At 42.3% G+C, this 24333-nt stretch overlaps 2 protein-coding genes across 2 annotated transcripts; both read left to right on the top strand.

Moving 5' to 3' along the window:
• Positions 1-3792: 3792 nt before the first annotated feature.
• Positions 3793-15081, top strand: LOC120434880 (ribonuclease inhibitor-like). Its single transcript, XM_039603465.1, has 9 exons — positions 3793-3851; positions 3936-4037; positions 4608-4686; positions 8150-8378; positions 8489-8667; positions 9970-10012; positions 10283-10334; positions 11655-11828; positions 14901-15081. The coding sequence occupies exons 3-9, from the start codon at positions 4684-4686 to the stop codon at positions 15079-15081; spliced, it is 861 nt and encodes a 286-aa protein (XP_039459399.1). The 5' UTR covers positions 3793-3851; positions 3936-4037; positions 4608-4683.
• A 2393-nt stretch (positions 15082-17474) lies between these two features.
• LOC120438673 (neoverrucotoxin subunit alpha-like) lies at positions 17475-18002 on the top strand (the record flags this gene model as incomplete). The annotated part of the gene is made up of 1 exon (XM_039609145.1): positions 17475-18002. A coding segment is annotated over one exon (528 nt), but the record flags the coding sequence as incomplete, so codon positions are not given.
• Between the last annotated feature and the right edge of the window lie 6331 nt (positions 18003-24333).

Raw genomic sequence — 24333 nt, 5'->3', positions numbered from 1 at the left:
TTGTTATCTACAGTGTGGGTGTTATATAAGGGTGGGGCAGCTGATCTTTGACCTGTGAGCTTTGATGGTGTGAAGTGTTTAATGTGATGCAGCCTACAGACACAGAGGACTGATGACAGAGAAGAAGCAGAGGATTTTCTCTATTTCTACACAGACCTGGTCCAGACAGCAGAGTGCTGCAGAGTGAAGACGTTCATGTGAAGAAGCTGAGTAAGTGCAACTTTGATTCATTCCAGTCTCTGAGGTTTCCTCTTCATCACAGAGCAGCTGCTTTTTGTTTGTTAGCGTGTTTCTGCAGAGAACACACGAAGACTCGTTTTATCTCTGACGTCTGGTGTTGGATAAAGTCTCCAAAGCAACAAAAAAGTCTCCAACATCTAGAGTGTGCAGGTTTGTTCTCCTCACGTCACATCAGACTAACAGTCTGTGTGAGCGTCTTTATCAGACTGTGCTGCAGGTCAGTACCAACATCGTGAAACATTCCTAACACATCTGTTTGATCCTCTTTAACAGAGGAAGTGTGACTGTGCTGTGATGTTTAGTCACACTCAGTGTTCATGTGAACAGGCTCACAGTCAAACTAGAAAAACTTGAATCCTGATATGAGAACCTGCTTCAGATACCAGTTTGACTCTGAAGTTGTTTTATGAAGGATCAGATTCATATTCTTCAGAATTAATAGAGAATATTTAATAGGACTCAGTGAGCGCCCCCTGCTGGTTCACTCTGACTGCTGATATCAGTCTCCAATGACCCTGTAGGGTCTTCATCTGGCACGTTTCCATCATCAAATCTGTTTGATCTTCTAGTTTCAGCTCAATTCAAATGTAAGCCAGCAATAAACTTTGAAATCATAGCATTCATACCAGAAATTTGGACAGAGACATAAAAACAGTGATGTAAGAGTTGATGTGATCAGAGTACATGAATCAGACTAAACACAACGAATGTGTCCTGAGCTCTGCTGTTGTTCCTGCTGTTGTAACTGCTGTAAGATTATCTGCTACTTAGTTAGAGTAGCTAGCAGAGCAGGTAGCAGCAGAGGTGGGTAGTAAAAAGTTACTCAAGTAAATGTAACGGTAAATGTAAGTTTTGAAAAAAAAAGTACTTTTAAAGTACCTTTATTGCACCATACTTTTTACTTGATTGATTGATAGTACTTTATTCATCCCGAGGGAAATTGGGTTAAGGCTGCTGGCCATGCCAGTGCCATCTTACCCATCTGACCATACATACATTACACAACATCACATGGGGAAGACAGGTCAGAGAGGTATAACAATGGAAAATGCACAACATGAGGAAAGACGAGGAGAAAAAAGAACCCCCCGACTGAGCTCCAACAGGGAGATCAGTTTGAGTACAGAAAAAAAAACCAACATCTCAGCACATGAATCATCACATCTCACAATGTAGACGACATAAGCTTTAAAGGCATTTGGGAATGAGTGTAGGTCTGTGTCAGTGTACATGCGCGCGTGTGTGTGTGTGTGTCTTAGACCAACTGCAGAAGCAGTTGGTCTAATGTCCATCACTGGTCACCAGGTCTCTCAATTCCCGTTGTTCTTCTCCAAGATCTTATCCATATTGCATTCAAAACAGAGTCTGAGTACTCACAGCCCTGCCAATAGTCTATCATGTCGGCCAGCATGTTGGGATTTTGAATCGCTGTAGCCGCTTCTTGTACTTCGATAAGCCATGTCCGAGCCAGCTCCAATCAGCCAGAACTCTGTTACCATAGTTCCGAATTGGTAGATGTCGTTCAATGTCCTCCATCAAGAGTGTCGCCAGGCACATGACGCAACCGACCATCTAGTATCCGGCAGCAAACGTCTCCACAGTACAATCCGGCTCTCCCAAGCCCAGGAGGGTGTCAATTCCATTAAGGGACCAGTTGATCAAATCCATAATTCTTCTTTAGGTTTTTAGAGAACAAGTCTGGGAGAATCTCTTAGGGTTAGAGAATAAGCGAGACTATACAAAAGACATGAGAAGGCAAGCAGAAAAGATGAGGGAGAGGGAGAAGGAGAAAGTGCGACCGCCTCCATCACGAGCAAAGAGAAAAAAAAAAACTGTACTTACTGTACTTAAGTATCTTGATGCATGCTCAGTCATCCAGGTAAATTAATCTACAAAAGTTGATTCTGTTCATCTGGACGTAGCGTTTTCAGTGGGAGAAACATTTCGTCATTCATCCAAGTGACTTCTTTATTCTCAGCTGACTGCAGGTTTCCCCAGCAACAACAGGTCAGTTCCTTCATCATAATTACGCAAATTCTCATGACCATTGATCAACAACCACTGATCAGTATCCATGAGTACTATTCACAGAGAGTTGGGGAATGGCTGAAATCACAGCATTGTAAGATGGTGACAGATGACAGGCCAGTGGACACTCGTTCAATGATGAGGATGTACACATCCTGGACAGGGAGGAACGCTGGTTTGAGCGCGCAGTCAAAGAGGCCATTTACGTGAAAAGGGAAAGACCATCTCTGAATCGAGGAGGGGGCCTAAGGGTACATCTGTCACCATCTTAAAATGCTGTGATTGTAGTCATTCCCCAACTCTGAAAAATACAGAATACAGCATGGACAGTGCTGCAGGGAGAATGTGTGGGACTGCTCCTCCCATTATGTGTGTGTGAGAGTGAAGGAGGAAGAAAAAGGACAGTCGAAAAGTTCGAGTTGGTGAGATCTGTGTTGTAGGTGGCAGTCCTGGTGTTCACCGCAGTGTGGATCAGTCTGACACCCATGGTTTCTGATTTGGGAAAATCACGGCTCGCACAGTAAGGATGATTTTCTCCGCTAGCATGCTAACAAAGCTTACTGCTACTTACATAATCTCGTTAATGTCACCTGCGCATTACCTGAACATGTCCCAGTCTACGTCACTGAGTGCAACCTGTAGCATAGCTTCTGATTGGGCAGACCAGCGTTTTACCTCCCTCTGTATGTTTTGTTTATACTGAGGAATGAGGAAAATGGCTTTGTGGCCGGACTGTACAAAAGCTGGGTGTGAAACAGCTTTGCAGCCCTGCTTGTATACATTCTTACCTGATATAGAATGGGGTGCAGTCCAGTGCAGTGCAGGGATGAATACTACTCCTGTCTTTGGTCAACTATATATCCACAGCTTTTCAATTTTAGATCCGTGGCATTTCTATCTAACTGGCAGTCAACTATAAATTGACGATTTCTCAGTTGTGCCCTGATGGGATGTAACAGTGTGAGATCGGTGCTACGGAATAGTCTAAGTGATAGCAGCTTAATTTCCTGGTCATCTATAAATAAAAGATTTTTCAATGTGATTGTTGTCACCTAGTCAACCATAAATACATCAACGATCAATAAACATAACAACTATGAATCAATATTATGCCAATGTCATTACTATTAGACTGCCAGGTCTCATCAGCATTTTAATGTTGATTCAACATTTATTTAGCATTTAGTTTTTAGTATTGACCATAATGATGTTTCAGATGAAAATCTAGATCAATTCAATGTCTTCTTGCTATCTGGGATGTTTGAATTGCTGCTTTGTAGGACTACAGTAATGGAGGGATTTGGAGGCTGAACTCGGCTCTGTTACAGTTCTTGTAGTGAACTGATGAAAGCTGTGTCTCAGATGGATGTTAGTCCAAAATATCAGACATGACCTCTGCAGCTCTCAGTTGATGTGCACATGAATAATTTGTGTTTCCTCTGCAGGTGAAGGTAGAAAGTGTGTGTGAGCTGATGTGGATGCGAATTCAGCAGCATGGATCAGTATGAGGACAGAGAGGAGGGAGTCCCTCCCTCTAAAAACACTCTGTGTGGGGAACATGAGAGCCAGACCAAAGCTCAGAGGTGAGATGACCATCTCTAACTGTCCATGACTCTTCTCCATGTCACAGCTCAGCACTCACATCACTGCTCCATCATTATTCACAGGAACCCACCTGGACCTCCACCCAGCTGTGTGTCCTTAAAGAGTGACGCGTCTAAAAGTATCCTTGATAATTTTAAAGTCCAGCCTCTGTCTGCTGCAGAGAGGTGAGCTGTTAGTAACTCTTTGGTTTAACTGCTTGATGTTGTTGGATATAAACTGCAGTGAAAACACGTCATTCCCTCAATCCCATTTAAACTGTTACTTACAAACAAGCCTTTGGTTTCTAAACAACTGAAAATCCACTTCAGCAAACAGGAAGCGAAACATGTAAAAAAAACATTTTATTCTAGCATGAACTAAAGCCATAAACAACTGACTGAAAGACAGCTTGTTTGGCCAAGTCTAAAGTGATGAAAACACTTCACAAATAATAATTTGTGATATGAAAAACATCTTGGAATGTCTTAATGCATGATCAGTCATCCAGGTAACGAAACTTTGTTTATGTTCTAAAAAGCTGATAAAAAGCTGAACATGCATAATGACTGATATTAGCACCACTGGTGAATAATGGGCTGTGAGGTCACTTTCTTGATCATTAATATGCAGTTTGTCACTGTCATTTTTGACAGTGACAAACATTACATTACGTTGTAATGTTTTTTGTTCGTTTGTTTGTTTGTTTGTTTTTGTTGTTTTTTGTATAATTCTGACTCTTAATGGGTCCTCCACAGGGTGGACCAGGAGAGCTCAGAAGTTCCCATTGATCAGTCTGCCCAGCAGCATCAAACACACCTGGACTCCATATTTATGGTCTGTATATGTACAACAACTACTTTTACATCTATTCTATTTATAATGTCTGTGTCGTTTCTAAGTCATCTGGGTCATCATAGTCTAAGTCTAAGGAGCTTGGGAAACACAAAGACATAGACTCAAAGATGTGGGCTTAACACAGAGACCTGACTACACTAGAGGGGATACACAGAACTAAAACGTAAGAATAAACAAAGATACATCAAGAAATCAAAGATTAACAATACAGAACAGAAAACACTGGGTCACAGACCCAGGACGTGACAAAATTTAGGATTAATGTTAGGGTTAGGGCTTGAATACACGGATGGAATGTGTGTAACCACCTAGAGTGTCATTCTATTGAATTCCATCCACAGTCCAGTGCGTATCATAGGGACGTGTAAGGTTACATGACAATTTATCGGTATGTTAAGTGCCGGGAATGAGACCGGTCTTCCTTACCATGTATTTAGCAGACACTGATTATTATCTGCAAGATACAATTTAAACCAGTCATAGGATGTACCAATACATCACTGCATTAAGGTTGAGATCTGACCAAGGAACACAAGTATGTTTAACACCCCAGAGTTGGCTGCCATAAGTAAATGATTTGTAATTGTGTCCAGGACTGTCTTTGAATTGTGAAGTGATGAAAAACCAGATTGAAATGGTTTAAATATATGGTTGTTAGTGAGGAGTGACAAAGTGGATGAGCAGTTGCAATCGTCTCTATTTGTCCCATATGTGTTTACCTCTTTTTTTGCACATTATACACATTACTCTGTTTGTATTTATTTGCTATAATTTGCTATTTGTCAAGTAACATTGCTGCACTCACTATCCCGGGTTTGTTTGTGTAAGCGTTCTGTTGCCGGCAAATCAAACATTCTGCAAATTAAGGCAAATACCCAGTTACATTTTTCTTTATTTTATTATGTTACAGAATAAGTCATTTGTTCATACTTTGTTCTGTCTTTTCAGTCGTCATGAGGGTCAGGCGTGGAGAAATGCCCGCCTGGCATTTCCTCATTTTAAAGTTCTGATGATGTCACACACAACATCAGCAGGTCAAACCAAGTGGAGGGGTTTCTTTTTCCATAGAGATGCTTCCTTTTGTTTGTGTTAAGGTTTAAATGGATTTGTTGAATGTTTTCTTTTCATTAATACCACCATTTAGTTGTCTAAATGTGCATATTAGAAGTGTGAAGAGGTTTTGTGTCTTTTAGATCATCTGTGTAGAGTTTTAGATCCCTCAGTTTGAGTGAGTGGTACTGGCTGGGCAATTGGAAGGAAATTGATGGCCCTATTTAAAGCCAGTCTCTACCAGATTCAAAAGAGAGGAGAGGTGAGCTGTGTTACCAGATCCATGTTCTGTTGAGTTTTGGTAATAGAGTTGATTTGGGGGGAAGTTTTGTTAAGTTACACATTAAATTAAGTTCACTGTAAATAAATTGCTCACCTTCGGAAACCTTAAATGTTTGGGTAGTCTGCTTCCCTACCACCTTACTTGACGTTGTAGTCTGACTACTTCACAGAAGTGAGAGTAAATCCAAACAGAAAAAGATTTTTGTAGAAATTTCTTCAACAAAAGGTTAAATCAGCAATTGAGAGCTATAGTATTCACTTCAGCAGACCTTATTAATGTTGTTTAATTCAGTTCAATTCAATTTTATGTATACAGCGACATATCACAACAACAGTTGCTTCAAGGCGCTTTATATTGTAGAGTAGACCCTATAATAATCAGTGATGGGAATAACGGCATTACAAGTAACGGCGTTACTTTTTTCAGTAACGAGTAATCTAACTAATTACTATTCCTATTGTTACAACGCTGTTACAGTTACTAACAAGGAAACGCGGTCCGTTACTATTTTTCAACAAACAGACGGTTGAAGCTGTGTTCAGCTTACCGCATCTTATATGGGTTGCACGGAAGTAGCTGACTACGTAAGTAATCTGGACGCTACAGCTTTAAGCAGCTGCGCGCGCTCCTGCGGACGATAAGCACAACACCTGGAGCTCAGGGGGCAAAACAATCGCATGAGTGCTGCTGTTTGACTGAAGAAGAATAAAGTAGTCGTGGTAAGCCAATCACATGACCACTTAAAGACAAAGCAACAAGGTGATATATACCAGTTTATACCACGTAAAACCAGAGTCATGATAAACAATACGACGTTTTTTCCTCAATAGTTTCGTCACGTAAGGACTGAGCTAGCAAGCACTCTGTGCTTATGACCCCCCCCCCCAAAAAAAACCACAGTTTTTGGAGTGTGTGTGTGAGAGAGAGAGAGAGCAAGAGAGAGAGAGAGAGAGAGAGAGAGAGAGGGAGAGACAGCAGAAAAAGAGAGAGAGCGAGCTTTGGGATGTGACGTTGTGACGTTTAGCGTGTTTGGAGTGTGTAGTTAATGTGTTGTCTTGTGTAGTTAGTGTGTAGTGTTGTGGATAGTTTTGTGTTGTGTGTCAGAACAATGAGGCGACTGCTGTCTCCAGGTAGAAACAGGAGTGATACACCTGCTGCTGTCAGACCTGCAGGTATCAGGCTGTGATATTCTCCTTTATAGTGGAAAGAAATTATGTTTTTGGAGTGGCACAAATAATTTGTGTGGCATCTTATTGAATGCAGAACAGCTGATTGTTCTGTAAATAGTTTGAAATGGTTATTTTAAAAAAGGGTAAAAGGTAAATGGATGCAAATAACTTTGTTGTTTGCAAAACTTGTGCATAGGATTTTAAAATTGACAATTTATATTTGCATTTAAAGTTATGAAATATGATTCATTAAACATGTTTGTGGTTGTTACAGTAAAAAATATAACTTTTTCCACTCTGATTTTATGTTTTTTGTCTGATTTTAGATCAATTGTGTTAATACAGTCTGTCAAAATGAAAACATAACTGTAAATTCAGACACGTGAGGTTTTGCTGAAAAGGAAGATACCAAACAAGGCAAAGTAAATAGTTTTTAAAGGTGAAATGTAAAGTTAATAGTTAAAATGGCCAATTATACCCTGGACCCCAGAGGGTTAAATGTTTTTTTAAAGTAACACAATAGTTACTTTTCAAGTAATTAATTACTTTTAGAATATTGTAACTCAGTTACTAACTCAGTTACTTTTTTGAAGAAGTAACTAGTAACTATAATTAATTACTTTTTCAAAGTAACTTGCCCAACACTGATAATAATACATACAGAGAAAAACACAACAATCATATGATCCACTATAAACAAGCACTTTGGCGACAGTAGGAAGGAAAAAAACCCTTTTTAGGAGGAAGAACCCTCCAGCAGAACCAGGCTCAGGGAGGGATGACCTTATGCATTTTCTTTTGTTTTCTGGTGTGTGGGAAGAAAGCTGATTCCCGGAACTTAGCTCTTCTTAAGCTCTTCTTTATTCCCTCCCCTTTTTCTTCTCGTGCAACTGGCTGAGGTTGTGGGGCGATTGAGTCATTGAGAAGTATTCTGTTCCAGATACTGGAGGACAAAATTATTACTTTTGTGAAGAGTGAGCTGAAGAAGATCCAGAAAGATCTGAGTCAGGATGATCTGGAATGCCTTAAGAGTCAATGCAAGGATGAGGATGTATTAGTGTGTGAGGATGAAGAACAGAATAAGAGCAACAGAGAAGCATTTGTGAAGATCACACTGGCCTTCCTGAAGAGAATGAAGCAAAAGAAGTTGGCAGAGCATTTGGAGAGCAGTGAGAATATTTCTATATATACAGTGCTAGATACATGAAACATAAATACATCAAAATATGTGAAAAGGATAAATTCTTGATTCATGAATTTTATCTATTGGTTCTTTTAGGGACCAATACTAGAAACTTCGAGTGGTATCACCATGAACTTAAATCTACCCTGAAGAAGAAGTTCCAGTGTGTGTTTGAGGGGATCGCTAAAGCAGGAAACCCAACCCTTCTGAATCAGATCTACACAGAGCTCTACATCACAGAGGGAAGGACTGCAGACATCAATGATGAACATGAGGTCAGACGGATTGAAACAGCATCCAGGAAACAAGACAGACCAGAAACAACAATCGGACAAGAAGACATCTTTAAAACACCACCTAAAAGAGATGAACCAATCAGAACAGTGCTGACAAAGGGAGTGGCTGGCATTGGGAAAACAGTCTTAACACAGAAATACACCCTGGACTGGGCTGAAGACAAAGCCAACCAAGACATCCAGTTCATATTTCCATTCACTTTCAGAGAGCTGAATGTGCTGGAAAAGGAAAAGTTCAGCTTGGTGGAACTTGTTCATCACTTCTTTACTGAAACCAAAGAAGCAGGAATCTGCAGCTTTGAAGACTTCCAGGTTGTGTTCATCTTTGATGGTCTGGATGAGTGTCGACTTCCTCTGGACTTCCACAAAACTACAATCCTAACTGACCCTAGAAAGTCGACCTCAGTTGATGTGCTGCTGATAAACCTCATCAGGGGGAAACTGCTTCCCTCTGCTCACCTCTGGATAACCACACGACCTGCAGCAGCCAATCAGATTCCTTCTGACTGTCTCGATATGGTGACAGAAATCAGAGGATTCACTGACCCACAGAAGGAGGAGTACTTCAGGAAGAGATTCAGAGATAAGAAGCAGGCCAGCAGGATCATCTCCCACATCAAGACATCACGAAGCCTCCACATCATGTGCCACATCCCAGTCTTCTGCTGGATCACTGCTACAGTTCTGGAAGACGTGCTGGAAACCAGAGAGGGAGGACAGCTGCCCAAGACCCTGACTGAGATGTACATCCACTTCCTGGTGGTTCAGGCCAAAGTGAAGAAGGTCAAGTATGATGAAGGTGCTGTAACAGATCCACACTGGAGTCCAGAGAGCAGGAAGATGATTGAGTCTCTGGGAAAACTGGCTTTTGATCAGCTGCAGAAAGGAAACCTGATCTTCTATGAATCAGACCTGACAGAGTGTGGCATCGATATCAGAGCAGCCTCAGTGTACTCAGGAGTGTTCACACAGATCTTTAAAGAAGAGGGAGGACTGTACCAGGACAAGGTGTTCTGCTTCATCCATCTGAGTGTTCAGGAGTTTCTGGCTGCTCTTCATGTGCATCTGACCTTCATCAACTCTGGACTCAATCTGCTGGAAGAACAACAAACAACCTTCAAGAACTCTGACACAAGAGAATTGTGTGGAAAACCAGAATCACAAAAAAAAGTTAAATCTGCAGAGAAACACTTCTACCAGAGTGCTGTGAACAAGGCCTTACAGAGTCCAAATGGACACCTGGACCTGTTCCTCCGCTTCCTCCTGGGTCTGTCACTGCAGACCAATCAGACACTCCTACGAGGCCTGCTGACACAGACAGGAAGTAGCTCACAGACCAATCAGGAAACAGTCCAGTACATCAAGGAGGAACTCAGTGAACAAAACCTGTCTGCAGAGAAAAGCATCAATCTGTTCCACTGTCTGAATGAACTGAATGATTGTTCTCTGATGGAGGAGATCCAACAATCCCTGAGATCAGGAAGTCTCTCCACAGATAAACTGTCTCCTGCTCAGTGGTCAGCTCTGGTCTTCATCTTACTGTCATCAGAAAAAGATCTGGATGTGTTTGACCTGAAGAAATACTCTGCTTCAGAGCAGGCTCTTCTGAGGCTGCTGCCAGTGGTCAAAGCATCCAACAAAGCTCTGTAAGTAAACATATGCTCATCCTTTTTTTCTTATAATGTTGATGTAAAGTATGGATTATAGCAGCAAAAACTTTTATATTTGTGGTTAAATGGTAACTGGACTGGTTCTATATAGTACTTTTCTATTCTGGGCACCTAAAGCTCTTTCCATAACCTCCTTCATTCACACAAAAACTTTTTTATGCCCTTTCTATGACAGTGCTTCTATCTAACATTAATGCATATTCATACTGGGTGCATCAGAGAGCAACCTGGGGTTAGTATTTTGACCAAGGAGTGAGAAAACGTTTCTCAAACCTAATATTCAAAAACAACTAGCAAAATTAAAAATACAATAATTATTAAAAATACAATAAAATTAATAAGAAAGGTGTCAGTTTCCTACAAAGTTAAAAGCCAGGGAATAATAATAGGTTTTCAATCTGGACTTAAAGACCAGCACTGGTGATGCAACATAAAAATGATAACTTCAGATAGAAAGTTGAAAAGAATAGAATGCCTTTTATTGTCACTATAAACATAAAAAATTAGATACAGAGCATGTCCTACTCATTGAAAACATATAGGAAAAGAAAGGGGGGTGAGGTACACAGGTTCTACAGGACTATATACATATGAACAGTATTTAGAAAAAAAAATATAAAATAGACAAATATACAAATCCAGGAAAATGAAAAACATAGTTTCAAAATAGGGAATTCTCTTCTTGTTTGCTAACAACAGGAACTTCAAATGAACAGAATCCGCTTTTGGGGATTGTTCCCAGTGTTAAAGAAATTGTACAAAAAATGTTCTTGGAGGAGCATTATCAGCCAGAGCACGATCTCTCCAGCATAACTTTGTGGTCAACAAAAAAAGTACCTGCAGGGTTTTTTTTTTTTTTTTTTTACAAAATAACAACATAGATCTTTCTGCCCCATTTTCCATGTGCCCCATTTTCTTTTTATTAAATGTAATTTAGTCAGTAATCTGGAAAAGAGCTGAAGCAGCTTGTTTCAAACAGAAGATGAATGAGGCGCTTCATCAAGGTTTAGTATGTGGTAAAAATATTCTAATTTAGGAAGCATGAGTGCCTGTGTCAGGGGTCTCGATCTATTATCACCAGAAGTACTAGCTCCTCACTTGTTCAGGTAGAGAGGTGTAACTGTGCTGTTACAAAGAAAATTACCAAGCAAATTATTAGCAAATCTTTATATATTTTTTTATGTTTGAACTTTAAGTTGTGTTTTATTTATGAATTGCACATGGGAATATTTTGTTTTCTTGTAGTTGGTTGAAAATAAGTCATTTCATTTGATCACAAATATAATTGCTTTTCAGACTGTCTGCCTGTAACCTCTCCGAGAGTAGCTGTCAAGCTCTGTCTTCAGTTCTCAGCTCGCAGTCCTCTAGTCTTGGAGAACTGGACCTGAGTAACAATGACCTGCAAGACTCAGGAGTAAAGCTTCTGTCTGCTGGATTGAAGAGTCCAAACTGTACACTGGAAACTCTCAGGTCAGAATTCAGCCATTTTCATTATTGTTTATTTCAAATCTGGATTATATTACTGCACAAAAGAAAAAACTTATGGAATTCTAAATTGACCTCTTAAATTTTGATGTATTGTTAGTCTCTCAACTGTTACTGTTTTATTCATTTATTATTTTTCACATATATTTGTTCTTAAATCAGTGAGCATGAACCTGCGTGTTTAACGTGTTCTTTATGCACTGCTCTTCTGAGAGATTTAGGATAACCTTAGAGTTTCATTTCATTGTTACAAACTGTTTGATATAAGATTTCAGTAAATGTACTTCAAACCTTTTATTTTTTGGGAATACCAAGTCTAAAAGAAGAAGAAAGGTCATACACAGGATGTTATCAGAGGCTGAAAAATATGAGAAATGGGGCTGAGAAATACACAAGAAACATGCACTATGATGTTACAGCAAAAGCCAAAAGGAAATATATAGAATGATGTCTCCAAATTATTCTTTTATCTTCTCCAGTGAGTCAGAAATATTTACTCAAGAAACACGTCCACCAACAAAGCTCCCAGTATGATTCCTGACTGTATTCTGAATGTTTTAGACAGTATATCTGCATAGGAGACATTTTTTCATGTCACCCCTTAAAATCCTGCTGAAATTGATTATTTGTTATTATAAGACAAAAAACAAACTAAAAACCAGCAATAAACAACTTAAACATAAACAATCACAAAGAAAGAACAATACAGTATCCACATCTGAACCAAAGAGTAAAACAGTGAAATGTGGATTATTAAATATTAGGTCTCTCTCCTCCAATTCCCTGTTAGTACATGACTTAATAATTGATCAACAAATCGATTTACTCTGCCTTACAGAAACCTGGTTGCAGCAGGATGATTATGTTAGTTTAAATGAATCAACACCCCCGAGTCATTCTAACTACCAGAAACCTCGAAGCACAGGCCGAGGGGGCGGTGTGGCAGCAAGTTTTCACACCAGCCTATTAATTAACGAAAGACCAAGACAGACTTTTAATTCATTTGAAAGCCTGATGCTTAGCCTTGTACACCCCAGCTGTAAAACTGTTTCTGTCTGATTTTCTGTCTGATTTCTCAGACTTTTTATCTGATTTAGTGCTCAGCTCAGATAAAATAATTATTGTGGGTGATTTTAACATCCATGTAGATGCTAAAAATGACAGCCTCAACATTGCATTTAATCTGTTATTAGACTCAATTGGCTTCTCTCAAAATGTAAAAGAACCCACCCACCACTTTAATCACACTCTAGATCTTGTTTTAACATATGGCATAGAAACTGAACATTTAACAGTGTTTGCTGAAAACCCTCTGCTGTCTGATCATTTCCTGATAACATTTACATTTACAATAATTGATTACACAGCAGTGGAGAGTAGACTTTATCACAGTAGATGTCTTTCTGAAAGTGCTGTAACTAAGTTTAAGAATATAATCCACCCATTGTTATCATGTTCAATGGCCTGTACCAACATAGAGCAGAGCAGCTATCTGAACGCTACTCCAACAGAGGTCGATTATCTTGTTAATAATTTTACCTCCTCACTACGCATTTACTCTGGATACTGTAGCTCCTGTGAAAACTAAGGCCTCAAATCAGAAGTACCTGACTCCGTGGTATAATTCTCAAACACGTAGCCTAAAGCAGATAACTCGTAAGCTGGAGAGGAAATGGCGTGTCACAAATTTAGAGGATCATCATTTAGCCTGGAGAAATAGTTTGCTGCTTTATAAGAAAGCCCTCCGCAAAGCCAGAACATCTTACTATTCGTCACTGATTGAAGAAAATAAGAACAACCCCAGGTTTCTCTTCAGCACTGTAGCCAGGCTGACAAAAGTCAGAGCTCTACTGAGCCAACAATCCCTTTAACGTTAACTAGTAATGACTTCATGAACTTCTTCACAAATAAAATTTTTATCATTAGAGAAAAATTACCAATAATCATCCCACAGATGTAATATTATCTACAGCTACTTTTAGTACCATTGATGTTAAGTTAGACTCTTTTTCTCCAATTGATCTTTCTGAGTTAACTTCAATAATTAATTCCTCCAAACCATCAACGTGTCTTTTAGACCCCATTCCTACAGAACTTCTCAAAGAAGTCCTGCCATTAATCAATTCTTCGATCTTAAATATGATCAACCTATCTCTAATAATCGGCTATGTACCACAGGCCTTCAAGGTGGCTGTAGTTAAACCTTTACTCAAAAAGCCATCTCTAGACCCAGCTGTCTTAGCTAATTATAGGCCAATCTCCAACTGCAGGAATGTCTTAAAGACATAAAGACCTGGATGGCCGCTAACTTTCTGCTCCTTAATTCAGATCAAACTGAGGTTATTGTACTCGGCCCTGAAAATCTTAGAAATATGGTATCTAACCAGATTCTTACTCTGGATGGCATTACCTTGGCCTCCAGTAAAGCTGTGAGGAACCTTGGAGTCATTTTTGACCAGGACATGTCCTTCAATGCACATATTAAATAAATATGTAAGACTGCTTTCTTCCATTTGCGCAACATCTCTAAAGTTAGAAATATCCTGTCTCAGAGTGACGCTGAAAAACTAGTTCATGCATTTATTACTTCCAGGCTGGACTACTGTAATTCTTTATTATCAGGATGTCCTAAAAACTCGCTGAAAAGCCTTCAGCTAATCCAAAATGCTGCAGCAAGAGTACTGACAGGGACTAGAAAGAGAGAGCATATTTCTCCTGTTTTGGCTTCCCTTCATTGGCTTCCTGTTAAATCCAGAATTCAATTCAAAATCCTGCTCCTCACATACAAGGTCTTAAATAATCAGGCCCCATCTTATCTTAATGACCTTGTAGTACTATATCACCCTATTAGAGCACTTTGCTCTAATAGGGTGATATAGTACTACAAGAGTGAGTATTATTTGTTCCAAATGAAGCTGAAGTGAATCAAACAGAGGGGTGGCACTGTATTTGAAAAAAAAACCCCCAAAAAACTAGAGAAGCAAAAATCAGAAACACAAATAAAACAGTCCTTTCATGCAGTGTTGACAGATGAATTATTGTTTTGCATTTGTACAGTCTTTCTGGCTGTCTCATCACAGAGGAAGGCTGTACTTCTCTGGCCTCAGCTCTGAGCTCCAACCCCTCCCATCTGAGAGAGCTGGACCTGAGCTACAATCATCCAGGAAAGTCCGGAATGAAGCTGCTGTCGGCTGGACTGAAGGATCAACGCTGGAGTCTGGACACTCTCAGGTATTGAGAGAATGTGTAATAAAAGAGGAAGCAGAGCTGGAAACATTTTCTTTAATTTCTGTTTGTTTTTTCATTCAGACATTACATAAAGAATTACACAGGAACATTTTTGATTTGCTAGGAACATAAACTGTACTTTAAATATATCTAAATATTTATATAACATATAATTTTATAAAATACAATGGTGGAATGCAAGGCAGTTGGGAAATCCACATTCCATTTTTAAGGACTGGATCAGGTGACCATGAATCAGCAATAGGTATAGGCCAATGGGGGCTTACCCTTCCACTTTCAATGATATACTGAGCATTTCTTCTTGATCACCCCCATTTATATAGCGCTTTTCTAAGCACCCAAAGTGCTTTACAATTCCACTATTCATTCACATTCACACACTGGTGGAGGTAAGCTACAGTTGTAGCCACAGCTGTTCTGGGGCAGACTGACAGAAGCGAGGCTGCCATATTGCGCCATCAGCTCCTCTGGCCATCACCAGTAGGCGGCAGGTGAAGTGTCTTGCCCAAGGACACAACGACCAAGACTGTCCAAGCCGGGGCTCGAACCGGCAACCTTCCGGTTACAAGACGAACTGCCAACTCTTGAGCCTCGATCGAGCCACATTGACAGTTTTTAAATGTATGAACACAAACCATCAAAGTCTAAGGAGCTTGGAACGAAAAGCGTCTGGACTTCTTTGAGTTGCTTGAAGACGATTCACCTCTCATCCAAGACGCTTCTTTAGTTCCAGGGTAAAATGGTGGTGAGTCCCAGATTTAAGCTCTATGGGAGTAATCCACCGAGAGGGACAATGGACCCCCTAATGATCTTCTACCAAATCACATGAGCCAAGGTGTGAAAGTGGGTGTGGGTCACAATCAGCCAAGGTTTCGGATGAGCTCATTGTGAAACCTGGCCCCACCTGACATGTGATTTCCTGAGGTCAGATGGCCCAGGATGTGAGTGGGCATTAAGGCGTCTGGGAAGGGATCTCAAAACTGGATTATACATGGCAGACAGTTGGTGTCCTAAACCACCACCTCTGTTCAAAGATGGTCGCTTACGGTGGACATAAATGGCTTCTTTTACTCCTCTTTCCACCATTGATATTTTTTACTATTACCACAAAGGAAATCACAGCGAAAAGATTATGCAGCAAGCATTTTGCCAAAATTTAATTGCAAAAACTCAAAATCACACGTAATAGTTTCTATGGCTCCCATATGCTTGTATGCATGGCTGACAAAGTTGGGCAAGTGTGTGGGCCAGTCAGTGGTATCAATTCCTTTAACCTCCAGGAACTGCATGCCTGCTATTCCCTCATGAGGTTAGCCTTTGTCATGTAACTGGAAGAACCCTAGACCCATTGCACCAGTGTTGGGTCTAACAATGAATCCAAGGATTCGATCCTGATACCTAACGGAAGTCTGGCTGCTTTTCCCAGCCTTTACAGGTCTGTGGACCCCTCCATGAATATGCTTTCCAGGACCACTACTGTTCCACGATGTTTAAAGATTTTACAGATAGCATGACATTCTTTAGGGCTTTTCCAGATCCCTTCAAATTTTTTCAGGGTCAACCTCCCATCTGTGAAAAGCACAGGACACTAGTGGTGGACCTGGCAATTCTGGGATTCTGAATCCCAGAATAGCCAGGAAAGTTCCATAGTGAACACCAAGCCCACTAGAGGATGTAAGGCCCTCAGGCCACCCTCAAAGTCTGTTTCTGATTGTCTGGCCAAAGACAACAGTAGCCTGCTGAATGTAATTTGCAAGGCTGCGGAAGTGCTCATCATGTTCTTTCTTGCACAAAGAAGGAGATACAGGTTCTGCTGATGGGTTAAGTCCTTCTGCTGCTCTTTCCAGCTCTCATAGAGTAACTGCCCATTCCCTAGAATTGTCTTCATAATCTTGAGATCATGTTTGGAGACACTGCAAACCTTCCGGCAATGGCACTTATTAATATGTGATTTGTAAGGTTTAGGTATCCCCTCGTGCTTCCAGTAGTGACGTGGACCCCAGCCAAATGCAGCAGTTTGATGAATTGAAGTGTATTTGTGAAAATGTTGGACTGTTCCTTTGTCAGTGACTAACAGTCTGTGTATGAGAGCCATGTCCATGTGTGCATGCTGAAAGAGACTGTGCTGGTCTGACCCCCCTCCTCCTTTCAGGTTGGAGCCTGCTGGAGTCCAATGGCTGACACCAGGTCTGAGGAAGTGTAAGTGTGTTTTTAATGTGATTCAAGAAAACAAAGCAGCACACATTCAACCATCTTCAAAATGTCACATCATTCATTCACATCTATGATGTCAGGAGTCATCATCAAAGTGTCAATCAATGAACAGATGATGGATCAATAACTGCAGCTGGATTGTGTTTGTTCTCTCCATCAGATTCCTGTCAACTCACAATCGACACAAACACAGTACACACAAACCTCCAACTGTCTGACAACAACAGGAAGGTGACACATGTGAATGAGGTTCAGTCATATCCTGATCATCCAGACAGATTTGGTTGTTTTGATGCTCAGCTGCTGTGTAGAAATGGTCTGACTGGTCGCTGTTACTGGGAGGTTGAGTGGAGAGGAAGGGTTGATATTTCAGTGAGTTACAGAAGAATCAAAAGGAAAGGAAACAGTTATGACTGTATGTTTGGACACAACGATCAGTCATGGAGTCTTTACTGCTCTCATGATGGTCCTGAATCTGTTTGTCACAATAAGAGATCAACACCAATCTCCTCCTCCTCCTCCTCCTCTGTCTGTAACAGAGTAGCAGTGTATGTGGACTGTCCTGCTGGCACTCTGTCCTTCTACAGAGTCTCCTCTGACACTCTGATCCACCTCCACACCTTCAACACCACATTCACTGAAACTCTTTATCCTGGATTAAAATTAGGTTTTGGCTCCTCAGTGTCCCTGTGCTGAGTGGAGTGTAAAGAGTGTCTCCTGTTAGAGAAACACTCTGACTGTTGAACAGATAGTTCAGTCTGTACATGTCTGTCTCTTTCACTCAGAAACACGTTTTCAGATTCATGAATTAAATCAGTTGATGTTTGAAACTGTTCTAAATGATTCCTTGTAAACTTCTTCCTCTTCAGTCCTATAAAGATGGAAGCTCCCATTATTCCAGGATCCACATGTTGTTTTTCTGTCTTTTTCCACTCAAAGCTTCACAGTGAATATCAGTAAGGCAAGGCAAGTTTATTTATATAGCACAATTCAACAACAAGGTGATTCAAAGTGCTTTACAGAGACATTAAAAACAAAAACAAATAAAAAGCATGATTTAAATTTGATTAAAACAAGCAAACAAACAAACAAACAAACAAAACAGTATATAAAATCAAATATCAAAACAGTAGATAAAATCAGTAGTTAAAAAGTAGGTTTTGAAATTTAAACTTAAGTGTGGATTTGGTGTTTTATTCAAATGCAGCTGAGAATAGGTGAGTCTTCAACCTGGATTTAAATAAACTGAGTGTTTCAGCTGATCTGAGGCTTTCTGGGAGTTTGTTCCAGATATATGGAGCATAAAAGCTGAATGCAGCTTCTCCGTGTCTGGTTCTGACTCTGGGGACTGATAACAGACCGGATCCAGATGACCTGAGGGATCTGGAAGGTTCATACTGGGTCAGGAGGTCACTGATGTATTTTGGTCCTAAACCGCGCTGAGGATAAGGTAACTATAAAAATGTTGCTGTTTCTGTTAAGAACACTTTAGTCCTAATGATCTATAAGTGTCCAGAAGCTCTCGCAGGTAAGCTCATACAGAAAAAAGGGAAAAAATCAGCATAAAAATCAATAAAAGAAGCAAAGCATATAAAGAGCAAAGAGAGGAAGCGTCCACACTCACAAAAGGGGGAGGAGAAAACGTATGTTGTGTTTGTCTGAAGCTCGGTTCACAACCAGCTCCTCTGCATTTTCAACATTTTCAACAAGTCTGAGCTCATTAAAATGAATCCAAATGTTGGTTTTCTCTTTCTTAATGTGATGTTTCCAAACTCTCCACATACTTTTACTGTTTTACTCATTGTTGGAAGCTCATCATTTGAAAATGTTTCATATATATAGATATATATATAAGCTGAAAATATTGGCTCAATAGTTTTGAATGCAGTTCTAAGCAGAATATGATTGTATTGAGGGATCATAATGCATGTGGTTTCAAACTTTTAGAAGCTGTTTCATTGGTTTATGCAGCTCTAATTTGACCAAATGCTGCATCAAAAAAGAGGAAGTTATGTCACATGTGTGTATGTCCACAAAGCAGAATGAGCTCTATTGCTGACAATAAGTGATGTACAACCAAATTGAGCATTTCTGAGGCCCAAAATAAATTGAGTAGTAGTTCACTGACTGAACAATGGACTGTGAGCTCAGTTTCTTCATCATCAGCATGTATTATATATGTATATGTATTATATTAGTATAATATATATATTAGGTGCCACTGTTGCTAGTTTAAGTCATTGTGCAAATGTGCTGTTTATAAGGTTGGAAATCTGCAGTCAGCTGAGACTGAAGAAGTCACTTGGAACAGTGACCAAACATTTCTCCCACTAAAAACGTCCAGATGAACAGAATCAACCTTTTGGGATTGGCCAGCAATACAGCCCTCATTGTTTTACAGGTTAATAGGTTTCCAGGGATGAATTGATGACCATAAATAGATGCAAAATCCAATAAAAATACCAGCTGGAGTTCAGGTGCATTTGAAGAATTCAAAGAAACATAACGATGGCAAAGGGCGATGGATTCTTCCAAAAGAACTGACTGAAAACATGGTCGATAGCCTCATTAGAGGAATAATTTGGACATTTGTGAGGAACTCTAACCAAGAAAGCAAACCAAAACAAGAAAGCAATGTCACACAGATCCTTCCAACAGACAATTTCCATGACTGGAAGTGTTCAATGTAAAAATTGTACATTGTATTATTGCATAATCTCACCACAGGAGGTCCGGTATTGTCACCATTGATTGCTGATCAGCTTTTCTCTGGGCTGATGATCTGATTTATACTGTGAATAACAGGGACTTACTGAACTCTGTGAAAGGGACACAGTGAAGATTACAGAGTTTAGCAGACTTAAACATCTGACTGACTTCACACTGACAGAAGGCTGAACCAGGATGAACCAGTGAGGCACATAACACAGTTACTGGAAATACTGTCTGACTGCAGGGGTGGATCAGCTCCATGTGAACCAACCTCTGATGGTGATACAGAACTTGCTGACCCAGAGAAACATCAGGACATGATAGGCAGCTGCACTCATCTAACAACATGTACCAGACCTGATCTATATGAGATGATCTAGCACAGTACCTGCCTGAAGCAAAAGTACAACACTTGATAACAGCTGAGCATGTGCTGAGTGTAGTGTTACATGACAAGGGCAGAAACACTGACACTGGTAGCACACAGTGATGCTGACTGGGGCACAGAGCTGAATGATGGAGCACATGAGGACACTGTTTCAGTCTGACTGACAGAGAAACAGCCACCTGTAGCTGTGTCTACATGTGAGGCAGAGGCAGTGGCGGGCTACCCTTTTTGGTGCCCTGGGCAAACAGCCCCTTTACTAAATATTTCACACGTCAAATATTTAGTAAACAATTACGCAAATACAAGTAAACTGCAATAAATTACAAGTAGTAATAAAATAAACTACTAACTCTGTTACGCTACGTCCACACCTACATGGGTATTTTTGAAAATCCAGCTGTTTCTATGCGTTTGGACCTTTTGTCCACACGTAAACGGCGTTTAGAATCACCGAAAACTGAGATTTTTTAAAACTCCTTTTTTTGCGTTTACGTGTGGACAAGGAATGCAAAGTATGTGCCTTTTTTCACTTCATGCTGTGCGCCACGTTATTGTTTACATGAGATGAATTGCAGAATGGAAGATTAACAGTATTTTGTCTCTATCTTCAGGTTTTACACACTTACATACACACACGCAGTTACTGTCCCTCCATTTAGAAAGGCAGAGGCGTCACGGTGTAATTATTTTACGTGCAGTTGTTTTTTTCCTGTGTAATAATATTCAACATTGCTGTCAATACATTTTTCTAAAAATGCCTCTCTGTGCATAATGGGTTTAAAAACATAAACAACTGTAGAATACTGTTTGTCCGTGATTTGAAGAGCCCAGCGCTGCTCCCGATGAAGGGAAAAGCAATTATGTAGGGGAGACCTACCTCCGCACTTGTGCAGGTGAAGTAAAGTGCAGAAATGCTTCACCATATTTTCTAGTGTTTGGCTTAGAATGAAGTTGGTTTGGAAACATATTCAGCGATGCTTCATCTCCCTCTCCGTGAATCGCTACCTTATCGTGGTGGAGGGGTTTGTGTGTCACAGGGATCCCAGGGGCTATGTTGTCTGGGGGCTTTTGCCCCCTGGTAGGGTCTCCCATGGCAAATTGGTCCTGGGTGAGGGACCAGACAAAGAGCGATTCAGAAGACCCGTATGAAAAGAACATCGAGGGAACAGTTTACCCTGCCCAGGATAGTTACCGGGGCCCCGCCCTGGAGCCAGGCCCGGGAGGGTGCCCGAGGGCGGCGCCTGGTGGCCGGGCCTTAGTCCATGGGGCCCAGCCGGGCACAGCCCGAAGAGGAGACATGGGCCCATCCTCCCGCAGGCCCACCACCCGCAGGGAGGCGCCATAGGGGTCGGGTGCATTGTGTGTCGGGCGGCGGCCAGGAGCGGAGGCCCTGGCGGACCGATCCCCGCTGCCAAGACTGGCAATAGGGACATGGAATGTCACCTCTGGTGGGGAAGGAGCCTGAGTTAGTGCGTGAGGTTGAGAAGTACCGCTAGATATAGTCGGGCTCACCTCTACGCATGGCTTGGGCTCTGGAACTAGTTTCCTGGAGAGGGGCTGGACTCTGTCTCAGTCTGGAGTTGCCCCTGGTGAGAGGCGGCGGGCTGGGGTGGGTATTCTATCCCCGGCTTGCTGCCGGGTACGCTGGGGTTTTTCCCGGTGGATGAGAGGGTTTGTTCCCTGCGCCTCAGGGTCGGGAACGGGTCCTGACTGTCATCTGCGCTTATGCGCCGAGTGGCAGTTCAGAGTACCCAGCCTTCTTAGAGTCCCTGGGGGTGCTGGAAGGTGCCCCACCTGGAGACTCTGTTGTCCTGCTGGGAGACTTCAATGCTCACGTGGGTAACGACAGCGAGACCTGAGGGGCGTGATTGGGAGGAACGGCCTCCCTGATCTGAACCCGAGTGGTGTTTTGTTATTGGACTTCTGTGCAAATCACAGTTTGGCCATAACGAACACCTTGTTCGAACATAAGAGTGTCCATAAGTGCACGTGGCACCAGGATGCTCTAGGCCGCAGGTCGATGATCGATTTTGTAATCGTATCACCAGACCTGCGACCATATGTTCTGGACACTGGGTAAAGAGAGGGGCTGAGCTGTCAACTGATCACCACCTGGTGGTGAGTTGGATCAGGTGGCGGGGAGGACGCTGGACAGACCCGGTGCACCTAAACGCGTGGTGAGGGTGTGCTGGGAACGTCTAGCAGAGGCCCCAGTCCGCGAGATCTTCAACGCACACCTCCGGCAGAGCTTCAACAACATTCCGAGGGAGACTGGGGACATTGAGTCCGAATGGACCATGTTCAGCGTCTCCATTGCCGGGTTGCTGCATTGAGCTGCGGCCGCAAGGTGGTTGGTGCCTGCCGTGGTGGTAATCCCCAACCAAATGGTGGACACCAGAGGTGAAGGGAGCCACCAGGCTGAAGAAGGAGTCCCATCGGGCTTGGTTAGCCTGTGGGACTCCAGAGGCAGCTGACAGGTATCGACAGGCCAAGCGGAATGCGGCTCGGGCAGTGGCTGAAGCAAAAACTCGGGTGTGGGAGGAGTTCGGAGAGGCCATGGAAAAGACTTTCGGACTGCCTCAAGAGATTCTGGCAAACCGTCAGGCGTCTCAGGAGGGGAAAGCGGTGCTCTACCTGCACTGTGTATAGTGCTGGCGGTGCGCTGCTGACGCCGACTGAGAAAATTGTCAGACGGTGGAAGGAATACTGAGGACCTCCTTAATCCCACTGACACGCCTTCCGAGGAGGAAGCAGAGTCTGGGGATGAGGGAATGACCCGCCAATTTCTGGGGTCGAGGTCACTGAGGCAGTTAAACAACTCCTCGGTGGCAGAGCCCCTGGTGTTGATGAGGTCCGCCCGAGTTCCTGAAGGCTCTGGACGTTGTAGGGCTGTCCTGGTTGACACGCCTCTACAATGTTGCGTGGAGATCAGGGGCAGTACCCTGGACTGGCAGACCGGGTGGTGGTCCCCATCTTTAAGAAGGGAGACCGGAGGGTGTGTTCCAACTACAGGGGATCACACTCCTCAGCCTCCTGGGAAAGTCTATGCCAGGGTGCTGGAAAGGAGAGTTCGTCCGTTAGTCGAACCTCGGATACAGGAGGAACAATGCGGTTTTCGTCCCTGGTCACGGAACACTGGACCAGCTCTTTATCCTCTCAAGGATACTTGAGGGTGCATGGGAGTTTGCCCAACCAGTCTACATGTGTTTTGTGGACTTGGAGAAGGCATTCGACCGTGTCCCTCGGGTGTCCTGTGGGAGGTGTTGCGGGGAGTATGGGGTGTCTGGCCCATTGCTACGGGCCATTCGATCCCTATACAACCGTTGTAAGAGTTTGGTTCGCATTGCCGGCAATAAGTCGGACTCGTTTCCGTGGGTGATGGGCTCCGCCAGGGCTGCCCTTTATCACCGATTCTGTTCATAATTTTATGGACAGGATTTCTAGGCGCAGCCAAGTGGCGGAGGGCTTTCACTTCGGTGGCCTCAGAATCTCATCTCTGCTTTTTGCGGATGATGTGGTTCTGTTGGCTTCATCGGGTGAAGGCCTCCAGCTCGCACTGGAACGGTTCGCAGCCGAGTGTGAAGCAGCGGGAATGAGGATCAGCACCTCCAAATCTGAGGCCATGGTTCTCAGCCGGAAAAGGGTGGAGTGCCCACTCCGGTCGGGGATGAGTTCCTGCCCCAAGTGGAGGAGTTTAAGTATCTCGGGGTCTTGTTCGCGAGTGATGGGAGAAGGGAGCCGGAGATCGACAGACGGATTGGTGCTGCGGCTGCAGTGATGCGGACGCTGCACCGGTCCGTCGTGGTGAAGAGGGAGCTGAGTGTAAAAGCGAAGCTCTCAATTTACCGGTCGATCTACGTCCCGACCCTCACCTATGGCCACGAGCTGTGGGTAGTGACCGAAAGAACGAGATCGCGGATACAAGCG

The sequence above is a fragment of the Oreochromis aureus genome, linkage group 3, assembly GCF_013358895.1.
Source record: "Oreochromis aureus strain Israel breed Guangdong linkage group 3, ZZ_aureus, whole genome shotgun sequence".
NCBI lineage: Eukaryota > Metazoa > Chordata > Actinopteri > Cichliformes > Cichlidae > Oreochromis > Oreochromis aureus.
Note: the sequence above shows the minus strand (reverse complement) of the source record. Positions and strands in the feature narration are given on the sequence as shown.